Source organism: Palaemon carinicauda, chromosome 27 (assembly GCF_036898095.1).
Source record: "Palaemon carinicauda isolate YSFRI2023 chromosome 27, ASM3689809v2, whole genome shotgun sequence".
Taxonomy (NCBI): domain Eukaryota; kingdom Metazoa; phylum Arthropoda; class Malacostraca; order Decapoda; family Palaemonidae; genus Palaemon; species Palaemon carinicauda.
In genome coordinates this window covers 85,976,175-85,991,289 of record NC_090751.1, presented here as the reverse complement: position 1 = coordinate 85,991,289, position 15,115 = coordinate 85,976,175, and the positions used below count along the sequence as shown (strand labels likewise).

Sequence of the window (15,115 nt, the reverse complement as noted above, 5' to 3'; positions counted from 1 at the left end):
ATGACTTAATTTTAGGTTTGATTTTTGACAGCAAATTTACTTTCAAGAAAAACATTGGGTCTGTCTCTTCTTCAGCTGCACAAAAAATTGGCTTATGGAGAAAGTCTTTCAAGATTTTTGGTGATCAATCTATTCTGAAGAAGAGTTTTAATTCTTTGATTCTACTTTGTTTCAATTGTTGTTCTCCTGTTTAGTCTTCAGCTGCTGATTCTAATTTTATTTTGTTGGACAGGAACTTAGGGTGTATAAAATTTCTTATTCCTGATCTAGATATTTTCTGGCACTGTCATGCCATTGATTTTTTATGCATATTGCATAAGATTTTTCATAATTCTGACCATCCTTTACATTTAGATCTTCCAGGACAGTACCATATTATTCTAATTGCCATGCCGTCTCCACCATGAGGCTCAATACTACACAGTATTCTAGAAGTTTTATTCCAGCTGTGACCAAGTTGTGGAATTATCTTCCTAATTAAGTAGTTGTACCAACAACTAAATCTACTAAACAGTATATATTAGCAAATAAGTCAGTCCTCCAAAATTAGCGAGTAAACCCAAACTTCTAACAGGTTTGAATGCTAAAACGTAGTCTGATAATTTACGATGGGTTATAAAATACCCAACCTTTTACAGTTCAGTTTACATAGGAAATACAGTTGGGCTAACTGTAATTGTTATTGATATTATTAACAGCTAAGCTACAACCCTAGTTGGAAAAACAAGATGCTATAAGTCCAATGGCTTCAAAAGTGAAAAATAGCCCAGTGAGGAAAGGAAATAAATAAACGATATGAGAAATAATGAACAAAAAATATTTTGAAAACAGTAACATCAAAACAGATATTTCATATATAAACTATAAAAACTTATGTCAACCTGTAAAACATAAAAATAATTGCTGCAACTCTGAACTTTTGAAGTTCCATCAATTCAACTTCCCAATTAGGAAGATCATTCCACAACTTGATCACAACTGGAATAAAACTTCTAGAATACTGTGTAGTACTGAGCCCCTATTAGAATTAACTGCATGCCTAGTATTACGAACAGGATGGAACTGTCTGAGAAGATCTAAATGTAAAGGATGATCAGAATTATGAAAAATCTTATGCAACATGCATAACGAAGTAATTGAACGATGGTGCCAGATTAATATCTAGATCAGGAATACTTAATTTAATAGACTGTAAATTCTGGTCCACCAAATTAAGATGAGAATCAGCAGCTGAAGACCAGACAGAAGGTAAAATCAAAGAATTTTTTCTCAAGCCAATTTTTTTTGTGCAATGGAAGAAGACACAGACCTAATGTGTTTCTCAAATGTAAATTTGCTATCGAGAATCACATCTAAAATTTAAAGTGTTATACAGAGTTTTAAAGAAACATTATCAATGCTGAGATCTGGATGTTGAGGATACTGTCCTTGACCAGGCTGAAGAAGGTAGCATACATTGAGGCATCGAAGACCATAGTACCTCAAATTAATATGTCACAGTCTAACATTCTATACACCAAGCCATTATCCTGCGGAGTGAAAATTTTTGGAAATGGCTTTTTTACCAGCTATAGTTAAATTTCCAAACAAGAAATTAAAAATAATAATCACCTTTAGGTTGAAAGCACGGATCCCATCCAAACTTATGTTCTCCTCGAGGTTCTACTATTGTACCTTGGGTGCGTCCATGAAACAGTAATACCTCATCTTCAGGTTTACCAGAAGAATAAGCAAAAGTACAAACAGCTTCAGCTGTCTGTAAAGTAATAAATACTAATTAAGACAATCTAATTACCAAATCAAATTGACAAAATAATGTACATTACGAGATAACATTAAGCATAAATATTACAAATTTTGAAGTAATTTGGATTTTTTTCAGCTATACAAACCTGAGTCCTTTACTCACGAGAATGGATAACAGTGAAGCTGGAATACGGCAATTAAACATTATAACAAGGTGTTAGCAACGGGCTGGAAGTTACCTGACAGTAGCAGAGAAGCACAGAACCCCTGACAAACCACTTTGACAAGAACGGGGACTTTTTAAAAGAGTTGGTGATATAGTTTAAGAAAAATCAAAATAACTTCCAAATTATTCCTTCGTTAGGACGACAATACATAGGAGAGACAACCTTAGGTGAGGAAGACCCTGTTCCAACTGGCTAGAAACTTATCCCGGGATACTCAAAACTCATGCATTGAGATGCGGAAAGAGTTGAGGATCCTAACACCACGTGCACCAGAGGCTTAGCAATACGAGACCATACAGCTCTACGACTCCTTTAGCCAAGGCCAAAGCAATCAAGAAAACTGTTTTAAGGGTGAGGTTCCTATCTGAGGTCAGCTTCAAAGGTTCATAAGATACCCTCTTCAAGGAATGCAGCAACCTGACAACATTCCAGGATGGAGGTCTCACTTTAACTGTAAGGCAGGTCTGTTCAAAGCTTTGTATGAACATGAAAAGATCCAACGAAGAAGAAATATCTAATACCTTCAGCTTAAGACCTGGCTTAAGGCTGAGCGATACACTTTTACTGCTGAAATGTAGCAAAGTTTCTCCTTATGGATGTAAAGTACAAAGTCTGCTATTAGTGGAACAGAGGCTCCAATAGGAGAGAGACTCCCTCCATGACACCAACCACAGAAGATGGACCACTTTGCTTGATAAACCAAAGTTGAAAATTTGCGGAGGTATCCAGACATTTCTTGCTCAGTTTTGCGGAAAAAGCCTTTCTCTGTGGAGGATAACCTGCATGTGTGAAGCCAAAGGGATTCTACCGCACTGTGGAATAACTGGACATGTGTGTCACAAGACAAAAAATATATGGAAAGATAAACTATCAACTAAAATTATGGAAAGATAAATTATCAATGAACACTACACATGTCTGTAATCAGGAAATATATACTTTATGAATGAACTTGTATGAATACTGCAGATCTTATTAAGAAAACATATCATAGAGGACAGTGGCTTGGATAGAAATTAAGATTGTAATGTTTAGTTAAGTCAGATTTGGGACGAGATAAATTGCTATTCTACTGATGGAAGAAGATTAACAGTAACTTGCTGCAAGTCTGTTCTCCCCAAGTGTGTCTACAATTTACAAGATTCATTGTTAACTACCTTTATGATAAACTGTTCCGGTGATTTAAAAGTCAGCAAGAGACTTATATTACTGGAGAGTCGTGTGATGGAGAATCGCGTCTGGTTGAGGCACGTGAAGGGGAAGCGTGTCTAGGTGAGGCGCGTGATGGAATGGTTAGTTGTAACTGGCAGATCCTTAAGACCCCTGTTGAGGTGGAGTTGAAGAGGCGCATCTACAATGCTCCTAAGAAGAGGATCTGGCAGAAGTTGTTTAACAACCCTGCAAGCACGCTTCAGGGAGCTAATGTGCTCTGATGGAGAACTTCTTCGACTATAGTGAGGGTCAGGCACTCGCTTAGAAGTCCTAAAAACAGAAGGGCACTTCTCTCTTGGGAAGGGCACTTCTCTCTTGGGAAGGGCACTTGGGAAAAATGTCTCTCAGAAGTCTCCTAAGGTGGTCGGGAGATAACGACAGGCTTCTTCCAAGACACAAAGGCTCACATCCTTAGTAGCAATGGCTGCAAGCTTGTCCTGCTGGTGTCTTGAAGAAAGGGCCTCCTTCAGTCACTCTTTGGAAGGCAAACCCTGAAGTCACAAGGAAGGTTGTAACAAGCGTAAGGCATTATTAACCTAGAATGAGATAGAAGGTACCCCCTGAGGAGGAGGCCCCTTGGCCAGAGGGTTGCCCAAGGTTAAAGGGTCACCATTTTTGTCCAATCGGCCTTTAGAGGAAACCCATGGAGAAGTCGGAGGGCCGAGTAGCAGGAATGGAAGAAGGAAGTCGGGCCTTCTTCAACCTCGCTGATAACCCTTTAGACTTAATCTTTCTCTTCCTACCATACGTCTCCCCCTTGGAGAACGTCCACTCATCACAGGGGGGAAGACTGGCTGCAGGAGTGTCTTCTGTAGGCTAGGCATAACTGGTGAGGATCAGTGCCCCTGGCACTTATGAAGAGACCACAGGTCTAGGGTGGCACCCCTGCACACTTCCACATCTCCACGGGCATCTCAAGACACTGCCAGAATTCACTGATGGCTGCTATCAAAGTGGTTTGTCAATGAGTCAGCCAGGGGGGTTACTTCCCCGCCACTGGCCAGTAAGTACCGGCCGGTTGTTGACACCTTGTTATATTTTTAAACTGCCATATTCCAGCTTCGCTGTTATCATTCCCCTATGTAAAGGACAATGGTTTGTATCTGTGTAGGAACATACGAAGTTTCATAAAGACAATTTATTCATCATACCATGATACACTTCTTTTATTTCCATAATTCAAGGAATATTTGAAATTGAACATCTTACCTTATCTTCAAACCCTGCAAGCATCTTGTGAAGGCCATCAGGGCCAAGCTTTTCTAGAAACCACTTTATATAGGGACCTGCAACAGAAATGAATCTACTGTACATGAAATGCCTATACAACAGACATTGCATAAAAATGTACCTCTTATTATTTTTAGTAATTTCTTCTTTCCCTTCTACAGATTTCTCCTGCATAATTTCAAGTATTTTTTTTAACTACACTCATTCTGTAGAATTATACTGTGATTCTTGGTATTGTTTTCTTACTTACTGCATCTGAATAGGACAACCTATGTGAATTGCTAGGTTAAGCCAGTGCTTTAGAGTAGTCTATCATTGGCTAAAGGTCAGGCATACACTGTACAGTACAATGCTTTATTTTTTTCTATTATTCTACAGCCTCCATGACTATAACTAGTTTAATAAGCAAGTACAGTAATACTTGGATTACGATCATAAAACTTTTAATTGGCTCATGATTATTACATCAGTAATCAGACTAACACGCAATGTACAGAAATTAGTCATACAGTGCACATTCACAACCCACGTGGTGTTCACATGTCTATTACCACATTTTGTCTTGCATTAGCTTCTCCTTATTCAATGCCTCAGGGTCTTCCAATCTTTGAGCAGCTCACATAAAAGCATCATCTTATGCAGGCATCCTTGGAACTGTTCTTTGCAGATTGTGATCATTCTTGTTTTTCATAGAGATGTTTTGTGTTGCATTGTAAAGTTAACAATATAATAACAATAGCCCCCAAGGTGATTAAGAATGACGATGAGATGATTACCTAGAGAAGGGAAAAAAGAAATATTTGCGAAGCGTGCACAAGGTATGTGCGCGACCAACCTGCCAAAACTGAACCATCACACAACAAACACAATTGATAGTTACAATAATTCTGAACAAAAAATATATCAAACCAAATGACATTGTAAAAGAGGTGCTGAGATAGATGAATCAACAGCCACATGTGATTAACATTGAAACATTTCTGCTTATCTATATCAATAAAAAGAAGTTAGCAGGTGATATGATTACAACATTATTTGTGAAAAAGTAATAGTATTGGAGATGCATAAGGTAGCATCAAAAGAATGCGCAGGGAAGTGGCGGCTCATGATAAGTACTATGGAACTCCAGCACCCCCTAATTTTATTTGGTATTTTTGGGCTCAAGCCATGTCGTCCTGATGGAAGGTTCCTTCAGTAGCTTCCTAAGGGTATATATGACTACAGTAGATATTCCCAGAGAATTAAACTAAAGGTTTCACAGAATTCTAACTTCTGGCGTGAGTACCCGTAGGTTTCCCTTTTGGATATCATATAATAACAGGGGACGTATGCTTGACACACCACATAGCTATCTGCACCCCTCATAGCGTTTACGCTTCGAGGGGGAATAGTGGCAAGTTATAGGATGGTCCAGCACTTTGCTGCAGTAGAGGGGCTTGAGTGTCCCAATGATGGGCTGGGCAATGGTGGTGGGGTAGTTTATCCACTCTGGCAGGCTCAACCATACCGCTAAGGCCAGTTCTGAGAGACCAGACCAAGACTGGACCCCTATAGGCCTTCTCCTTTATTTTAAGATAGGCAAAGGCTAGGAGAAGGAAAACTCCAAAATCAAACCAAACAAGACCCCAACGGCGGAGCTTCCCAGCGCCGGCGGAAGAGGGCAATGCCTGTCAGGCAGGCAACAAGGTGTGACTTGACATAACAAGAACCCGGCAGCCCGATGCAACCAACATCGGAGAAGCCGCCTGTCTCATATGTCTTGAGCCGCGGTGAAAATGATGTGGGCCAAGTGTGTGTGCGTGGCCGTTGCAAAGCCACGACCACCCAAAACAATATACCTAGCTACTGGCATTCTGTCGTTTCCTCCACCCTTCTTCATCTCTTTCTCACCATCATCATCATCACCACCAGCAAGTCCTGAGGCGACAGCACCGTGGGTGAAGGGGGCAGGCCTGGATAGCTGGAAGCCCTTAGCCCACGACTGCACTCAGGCGGCGAGTCTAAGATTCAGTCGCTCTCTGGTGACGGTGCCGTGACACCAGAGTTCGGCAGCTGGACCCGTGACTGGGCTGGCCTATTGAGGACACCGCAGCCCACCCCACATGGGGAGGCCCCTAGAAAAGGTGGGGTAAACATCGGACACGGCAAACCCGTCTGGTCAGCTCACCGCGGCTGGCGGACATCCCACTAATGCGGTCGAAATAACAAGAAAAAAATATTAACCTTAGGTGGGAACATCCGCACCCTCCAAGACGTGACAAACACCAACCGCCCGGAACGACGTACAGCCCTCGTCTGCAAGGAGCTAGCTCGCTTCAATGTTGATGTGGCGGCTCTTAGCGAGACCAGACTACCCGAAGAGGGCAACATCAGGGAAGCTGGAACAGGCTACACCATCTTTTGGAAAGGCAAGGCCCTAGAGGAGCCTCGCATCCACGGTGTCGGCTTCGCCATCCGTTCCCAGCTAGTGCAGCAGCACAACCTCGCTCCCAAGGCCATCAGTGAGCGCCTGATGACTGTTCGCATCCCCATCACGCGGGACAGACATCTCACCCTGATCTCTGTCTACGCCCTGACTATGACCTCAACCGATGATAACAAAGCTGCCTTCTACACCCAGCTCGACCGCACCATCCAGGCAGTGCCCGCCAATGACAAGCTCGTTGTGCTTGGCGACTTTAATGCCCGAGTAGGCAAAGACCATCGCCTGTGGGAGGGAATCATCGGCCGCCATGGCATTGGAAATTGCAACGCCAATGGCCAACTCCTACTGGGTCTGTGTGCAGAATACCAACTTGTGGTAACCAACACCATCTTCCAGTTACCAAAGCGACAAAAGACCACATGGAGACACCCACGGTCTAAACACTGGCACATCCTGGACTACGTCCTGACCAGAGCCAGAGACCGAGGAGACGTCCGCATCACCCGATCCATGCCCGGAGCGGACGACTGCTGGACGGACCACAGACTCCTCATCTCCCGACTCTCCGTGACGACCCTACGACCACCCAGAAGGGCACCTGACAGCGTACCACACCAACGCTTTGATTGTAGTAAGCTCCGCAACCCACAGGTGGCACAGAACTACAAGGAGGCCTGCGAACAATACCTCGCAGACCCTGTGGGTCAGGCCACTGTCGAGCACCACTGGACCACCCTCAGAAACGCCATGGCCCGTGCCGCAAAGGAAACACTAGGCTACACCACCAAGAAACGGCAGGATTGGTTTGATGAGAATGATGCTACCATCTCTCTTCTCATTGAAACCAAACGACAAGCACGCCTGACTTTGGAAAACCAACCAACAGCAGCTAACAAATGTGCTCACAAGGTAGCTGAAGCTGGTTGCCAAAGAGGTATCCGTGAAGCCCAGAACACCTGGTGGCAAAGAAAAGCTGCAGAAATACAGTTTCGCTGACCAACGTGACCTGCGCAGCTTCTATGCAGCAACAAAAGAAATATTCGGTCCCACACGGTCATCAGTGGGCAGTCTGAAGGACGCGGATGGGGCCACGACCATCACCGACAGCGAGGGCATCCTGGCCAGGTGGAGGTCTCACTTTGAGAACCTCCTTAATGACCAAGCAGACACCCCAGACGATCTACTGCGAATGACCCCGCAGCATCCCGTCCGTCACTGGATGGCACTACCACCCTCCATCCATGACTTCAACAAGGCCCTGCAGCGCATGAAGCCCGGCAAAGCCCCAGGGCCGGACAACATCCCGTTGGAGCTCCTCACTCACGGTGGCCCCGGCTTGAGGAACCGTTTGATGCTCCTTATACTGAAAATATGGGAGACCAAGACTCCCCCCAGTGACTTCTGCGATGCAAACATCATTACCATCTTCAAGAAGGGAGACAGGGAGAACTGTAACAACTACCGGGGAATATCACTACTAAGCATCGCGAGTAAGATTTTCGCTCGGATTCTCCTTGACCGCCTCCTTATTCTCGCAGAAGACGTCCTGCCAGAGTCCCAGTGCGGCTTTCGACCTTCCCGCGGGACCATAGACATGATCTTCTGTGCGCGACAACTACAAGAGAAGAGCCTCGAACAACAACAGCCCATAATGTTCATCTTCTGGGATTTGAAAAAGGCCTTCGACAAAGTACCTCGACCTGCCATGTGGGCTGTCCTCAAAAGATATGGCTGCCCACCCGATTTTGTCAAGCTGGTGCGTGCCCTCCATGACGGAATGGTTAGGAGAGTCTGCCACCAGAACTCTTTTTCAGACCCATTCCCCATCAACGGCGGCCTGAAGCAGGGCTGTGTTCTGGCCCCGACGTGTTTCTCGCTATACACCGCAGCAATGCTCAACGAGATTCCCCCAGACACACCCTCAGTCGACCTACGTTTCCGCATGGATGGAGGCGCTTTCAACCTCGCTAGACTCCGCGCCAGAACCAAGACCACCTTGTGTGCAGTGCGAGAACTGCAGTATGCTGACGACAATGCCACCCCAGGTCAGACGTCAGAGGACCTGCAGTCATTAGCTGAAGCATACAACTCTGCCTACGAACGTTTTGGGATGCAAGTCAACTCAGACAAAACCAAGACCCTCGTCCAACATCCACCAGGACTGATGCTCCCCAACTTCAATACCACAATGAATGATCAACCGTTAGAACAGGTGGACCAGTTCTCCTACCTAGGGAGCATCCTAACATCAGCTCCCACAAGCAAAAAGGACGTGGAGAACAGGATCAGGGCAGCCCACTCCGCCTTTGGCCGACTCAACTGCCGCGTATTTAACAACCACGCACTGACAATCACCACCAAAATAATGGTGTTCAGGGCAGTAGTCCTCTCCACGCTCCTGTATGCATGTGAAACATGGACGCTATATAGAAACGATATTAAAATCCTAGAACGCTTCCAACAAATGAAACTGAGGCAGATCTTGAAAATCCCCTGGGAGAGCCACACCACCAACATTGAAGTCTTAGAACGTGCCTCGCTGACCTGCGTGGAGGCCACCATCATCCACCACCGCCTTCGCTGGATAGGACACGTGCATAGGATGGATCCATCTAGGCTCCCAAAGAAAATATTCTATGGAGAACTGACCCAGGGCACCAGACCACGAGGAGCCCCGAAAATGCGCTATAAAGATCAACTAAAGCGCACCCTGGCTCTAACTGACATCGATCCTTCCTCATGGGAAGAAACAGCCAGGGACAGGAAAACCTGGAGGAGTACTGTACAGTACACTATGGCACCGTGGACTTCGAGGTGAGGAGGAGACAAAATGAGGAGGCTAAGAGGAGAAGAAGGAGAGAGCGATTAGAACAGCCCAGCCCACCACCTACCCTCCCATGTGAACACTGTCCGCGACTCTTCCACCACAGACTAGGACTTAACAGCCACATCAGGCATAAGCACCCACCCCACAGATAGGAGGCTGATGGCTAACGACAGAACTCAATACTCCGACACGAGTGGGCGCCGACGATAGGAGGAGCCATTACAAAGTTCACCACCTCCATTACTGTTTTGGTACTCGGCGGCGTCAACATCCGGTCGCCATGTTGGCCGCCATCTTGGATGACGCCGTCGTCGCACGCCATTGTTATTCCTTTACACGTAGCGTTTATGACAAGGTGTTTTTCCCAGTTTTTCGCTAAGTGAGCCAGTATGTCGCAATCTTCAGCCTCGCCTTCTTCTGGAAAGTTAAGTACCATATTCTTGTATTGTATAAATAAGCTCTAGCCGTAAAGTAACGCCTTTTTATCTTAAAATACCGTGTTTTGTGGCGGAGCTGTGCCTTGACCGGAGGCGTCATATCGGACGCTGTTGTTCGCCTCGCATGCTTTATTTAGTTAGCCAGAACAACCTTACCCGGTCTTATAACTAATTATCAGCATTAGTTATTTAGTCTTCACTGCTAGGAATTAGTTATATCCTGCCGATAGTACATATCCCTTTTTCAGCGAATGAATGAATGATTTAAAGTTTTCAGGCATCCTGACATCTAAGGTCATTGACGCCGGTAACATTTAATTTATGTATACAAAAATAAAAAATGAAATAAAATAAAAAATTAAAGAGTATTCAATTAAAATCATAAAAATTGAATGTCATAAAAGTTAAATATTTTTCAGAAGACCTGCTTCTGAAAGAAATCTAAAAATACCACTTGCATGGTAGGACACATCATTTCCAAGAATCTTGGCAAGGATGAACCTGCCACCCTCACCTCGAGCCTCAAACAAATATCTATTCCGCAAGTTGTTATAATTGAGGCATTCGGTCAACAAATGCCTTACTGTTAGAGGTACTAAACAGTTGTCACAATACGGTTGGTGTTGGCCCTTCAGCAGAAACTCATGTGTCAACCGAGTGTGACCAATACGGAGACGACAAAGAGACGTCTCCCATTTTCGGGGCATCATATTATACCTCCAAGGAGATATGTCATTTGTTACTTCCCTCATTTTATTGCCATCTTGACTATCCCATTGCTGTTGCCATTTATTGCAAACCAATTTCTTGATGTCAGGTAAGAAATCATTACAGGGAATGGGATACCTTCTTGGCAGCAACTCGGATGCAGCCTCCTTAGCCAGTGAATTTGCCTTCTCATTCCCAGACACACCTACATGTGCTGGAACCCAACAAAATTGAACTATTATACCTCTCCGTCCAATAAGGAAGAGCCATTCTAAAATCTTTAAAACTAGAGGGTTATTAGAATTAAAAACTTCCATACCTTGAAGGACACTCCTTCAATCACTAAAAATTTTAAAATTACCCTCCTTCTCCAACGCTATTTTCTCAATAGCGGTTAATATGCCATACAGTTCGGCAGTAAATATGGAAGCGGTCAGAGGAAGTGCACCTCTACAATTAAAACCATTACTATGTACTCCAAATCCAATGCCAGCATCAGATTTGGAGCCATCAGTATAGATAAAAGTTGATCATCTATGTTCTTTAACATGTTCATTAAAAAGAGACCTGGCTTCTAGGTCTGACATATTCTTCTTATCTCCAATAAAATATTTACAAAAAGATATCTCTGGTAACTTCCATGGAGGCGTTGATGATACCTTGAATGGAAGTACCTTATTTCTAATTATATCCAGACTATTTAATAATCGTTTCACCCGAAAGCCATAAGGTTGAGGAGATTTTGGGTGCAACTCAAAGTATGATGCGTGTCTTACAAGGCTTGCAGTCTAAAAGGCTAGAGTGTTAGGGAGTCTTTGCAATCTAAACCAATACCGAAGAATGGAAGACATTCGGTAAAGGTCTAGAGGTAACACTCCAGCATCAACAAGGAGACTTGGGATAGGCGAGGTTTTAAAAGCTCCAGTAGACAATCTAATACCTGCATGATGTATCGAGTCTAATATTTTTAACCGGCTTGGGGTGGCTGAAGAATATACCTCACAACCATAACTAATTTTGGAAAAAATCAAGGCCTTTTTTAATTTTAAAATAGTATTGCGGTCTGCCCCCCATGATGTATGGGACAATACTTTTAAGATATTCAGAGCTTCAACACATTTAGCTTTTAGCGCTTTTAGGTGAGAAACCCATGTAAGTCTACAGTCAAATATCAAACCTAAAAATTTGGTTTCCGATACACATGGTATCCGTTGACCTTTAAGGGGACCGTCCGCCATGTCCGCCATTTTTTTTTTCTAATGATCCAAATTACACAATTTCTATATATGTTTTAGACATATATAATACCTTCATCATATAAAAATTTCAAGTCATTTGATCAAAAACTTTTGGATTTATGAGCAAAAATCATGATTTAAAAAAAAATATTTAGGTACATTTTTCCCCACTAGTATAATACCAATTATATTAAAACTTATACCACAAAAACTACTCTAACAACCGAACAATTCTGTCAGACAGAATTTTGATTTTCCTTTCTCTTTTTTTTTAATGAATTATTTTTTTTCCTCGTCTAGACGGAAAATAATCGTGAAAAAAAATGTAAAACGAAAATCAAAATTTTGTCAGACAGAATTGTGCGATTTTTATTCTTCTTTTCAACGATATCTTTTTCTCTGATATCGAACAACAAATAAGTGAGAAAAATTTTATTTTCATTAGTAAAATAAATTTTTGAATATACTTACCCGATAATCATGTAGCTGTCAACTCTGTTGCCGACAGAAATCTACGGTCGGGATACGCCAGCGATCGCTATACAGGTGGGGGTGAACACAACAGCGCCATCTGTGGTCAGGTACTCCAGTACTTCTTGTCAACACCACCTCAATTTTTTCCTCGGTCCACCTCAATTTTTTCCTCGGTCCACTGGTTCTCTATGGGGAGGAAGGGTGGGTCAATTAAATCATGATTATCGGGTAAGTATATTCAAAAATTTATTTTACTAATGAAAATAACATTTTTCAATATTAATCTTACCCGATAATCATGTAGCTGATTCACACCCAGGGTGGTGGGTGGAGACCAGCATACATGTTAACAAAGAAGCTAAGTATCCCGTATTTTATTTTATTAGTTATTTATTTTATAAGTACCTGGTAAGGAAGACGACTTGAACCATTACTCTGCCTTTATTAAGTACGTCTTCCTTACTGAGCGTAGCGGTCCTCTTAGGATGCTGAACGACTCTTAGGTGCTGAAGTATAAAGGGCTGCAACCCATACTAAAGGACCTCATCACAACCTTTAACCTCGGCGCTTCTCAAGAAAGAATTGACCACCCGCCAAATCAACAAGGATGTGGAAGGCTTCTTAGCCGACCGTACAACCCATAAAAAGTATTCAAGAGAAAGGTTAAAAGGGTTATGGGATTATGGGAATGTAGTGGCTGAGCCCCCGCCTACTACTGCATTCGTTGCTACGAATGGTCCCAGGGTGTAGCAGTTCTCATAAAGAGACTGGACATCTTTGAAATAGAATGATGCGAACACTGACTTGCTTCTCCAATAGGTTGCATCCATAACACTCTGCAGAGAACGGTTCTGTTTGAAGGCCACTGAAGTAGCCACAGCTCTCACTTCATGTGTCCTTACCTTCAGCAAAGCAAGGTCTTCTTCCTTCAGATGAGAATGTGCTTCCCTAATCAGGAGCCTGAATAGGTAAGAAACTGAGTTCTTAGACCTTGGAAGAGAAGGCTTCTTGATATCACACCATAAGGCTTCTGATTGTCCTCGTAAAGGTTATGACCTTTTTAGATAGTACCTAAGAGCTCTAACTGGGCAAAGTACTCTCTCCAGTTCGTCCCCCACCAAGTTGGACAGGCTTGGGATCTCGAACGACTTAGGCCAAGGACGTGAAGGAAGCTCGTTTAGCAAAAAACCGAGCTGCAAGGAACATGTAGCCGTTTCAGATGTGAAAACTATGTTCCTGCTGAAGGCGTGGATCTCACTTACTCTTTTAGCTGTTGTCAAGCACACGAGGAAAAGAGTTTTTAATGTGAGGTCCTTAAAAGAGGCTGATTGGAGAGGTTCAAATCTTGATGACATAAGGAACCTTAGGACCACGTCTAGATTCCAGCCTGGAGTGGACAACCGACGTTCCTTTGAGGTCTCAAAAGACCTAAGGAGGTCCTGTAGATCTTTGTTGGTGGAAAGATCCAAGCCTGTGTGGCGGAAAACCGCTGCCAACATACTTCTGTAACCCTTAATCGTAGGAGCTGAAAGGGATCTTACGTTCCTTAGATGTAAAAGGAAGTCAGCAATCTGGGTTACAGTGGTACTGGTTGAGGAAACTGCATTGGCCTTGTACCAGCTTCGGAAGACTTCCCCTTTAGACTGATAGACTCTGAGAGTGGATGTCCTCCTTGCTCTGGCAATCGCTCTGGCTGCCTCCTTCGAAAAGCCCCTAGCCCTTGAGAGTCTTTCGAAAGTCTGAAGGCAGTCAGACGAAGAGCGTGAAGGTTTGGGTGTAACTTCTTTACGTGAGGTAGACGTAGAAGGTCCACTCCTAGAGGAAGAGTCCTGGGAATGTCGACCAGCCATTGCAGTACCTCTATGAACCATTCTCTCGCGGGCCAGAGCGGAGCCAACCAACGTCAGCCGTGTCCCTTTGCGAGAGGCGAACTTCTGAAGTACCCTGTTGACAATCTTGAACGGCGGGAATGCATACAGGTCGAGATGGGACCAATCCAGCAGAAAAGCATCCACGTGAACTGCTGCTGGGTCTGGAATCGGAGAACAATACAACGGGAGCCTCTAGGTTATCGAGGTAGCGAACAGATCTATGGTTGGCTGACCCCACAGGGCCCAAAGTCTGCTGCAAACATTCTTGTGAAGGGTCCACTCTGTGGGGATGACCTGACCCTTCCGGCTAAGGCGATCTGCCATGACATTCATATCGCCCTGAATGAACCTCGTTACCAGTGTGAGCTTTCGATCTTTTGACCAGATGAGGAGGTCCCTTGCGATCTAGAACAACTTCCACGAATGAGTCCCTCCCTGCTTGGAGATGTAAGCCAAGGCTGTGGTGTTGTCAGAGTCCACCTCCACCACCTTGTTAAGCTGGAGGGACTTGAAGTTTATCAAGGCCAGATGAACCGCCAACAGCTCCTTGCAATAGATGTGAAGTGTCCTTAGCTCCTGATTCCATGTTACCGAGCATTCCTGTCCGTCCAAAGTCGCACCCCAGCCCGTGTCTGATGCGTCAGAGAAGAGACGGCGGTCGGGTTTCTGAACAGCCAAAGGTAGACTTCCTTGAGAAGAAAGCTGTTCTTTCACCACGTG

General features: G+C 44.0%; 1 protein-coding gene across 1 annotated transcript in view; it reads right to left on the bottom strand.

The window, feature by feature from the left end:
• Positions 1-15,115, bottom strand: part of LOC137620782 (uncharacterized) — a 123,357-nt gene that overhangs the window by 361 nt on the left and 107,881 nt on the right. Inside the window, exons 4-5 of the mRNA XM_068351211.1 lie at positions 4,395-4,471; positions 1,612-1,756 (exon numbers count right to left, since the gene is read on the bottom strand). Of these exons, the coding sequence (XP_068207312.1) occupies positions 1,612-1,756; positions 4,395-4,471 (222 nt within the window). The remainder of the gene's footprint in view (positions 1-1,611; positions 1,757-4,394; positions 4,472-15,115) is intronic.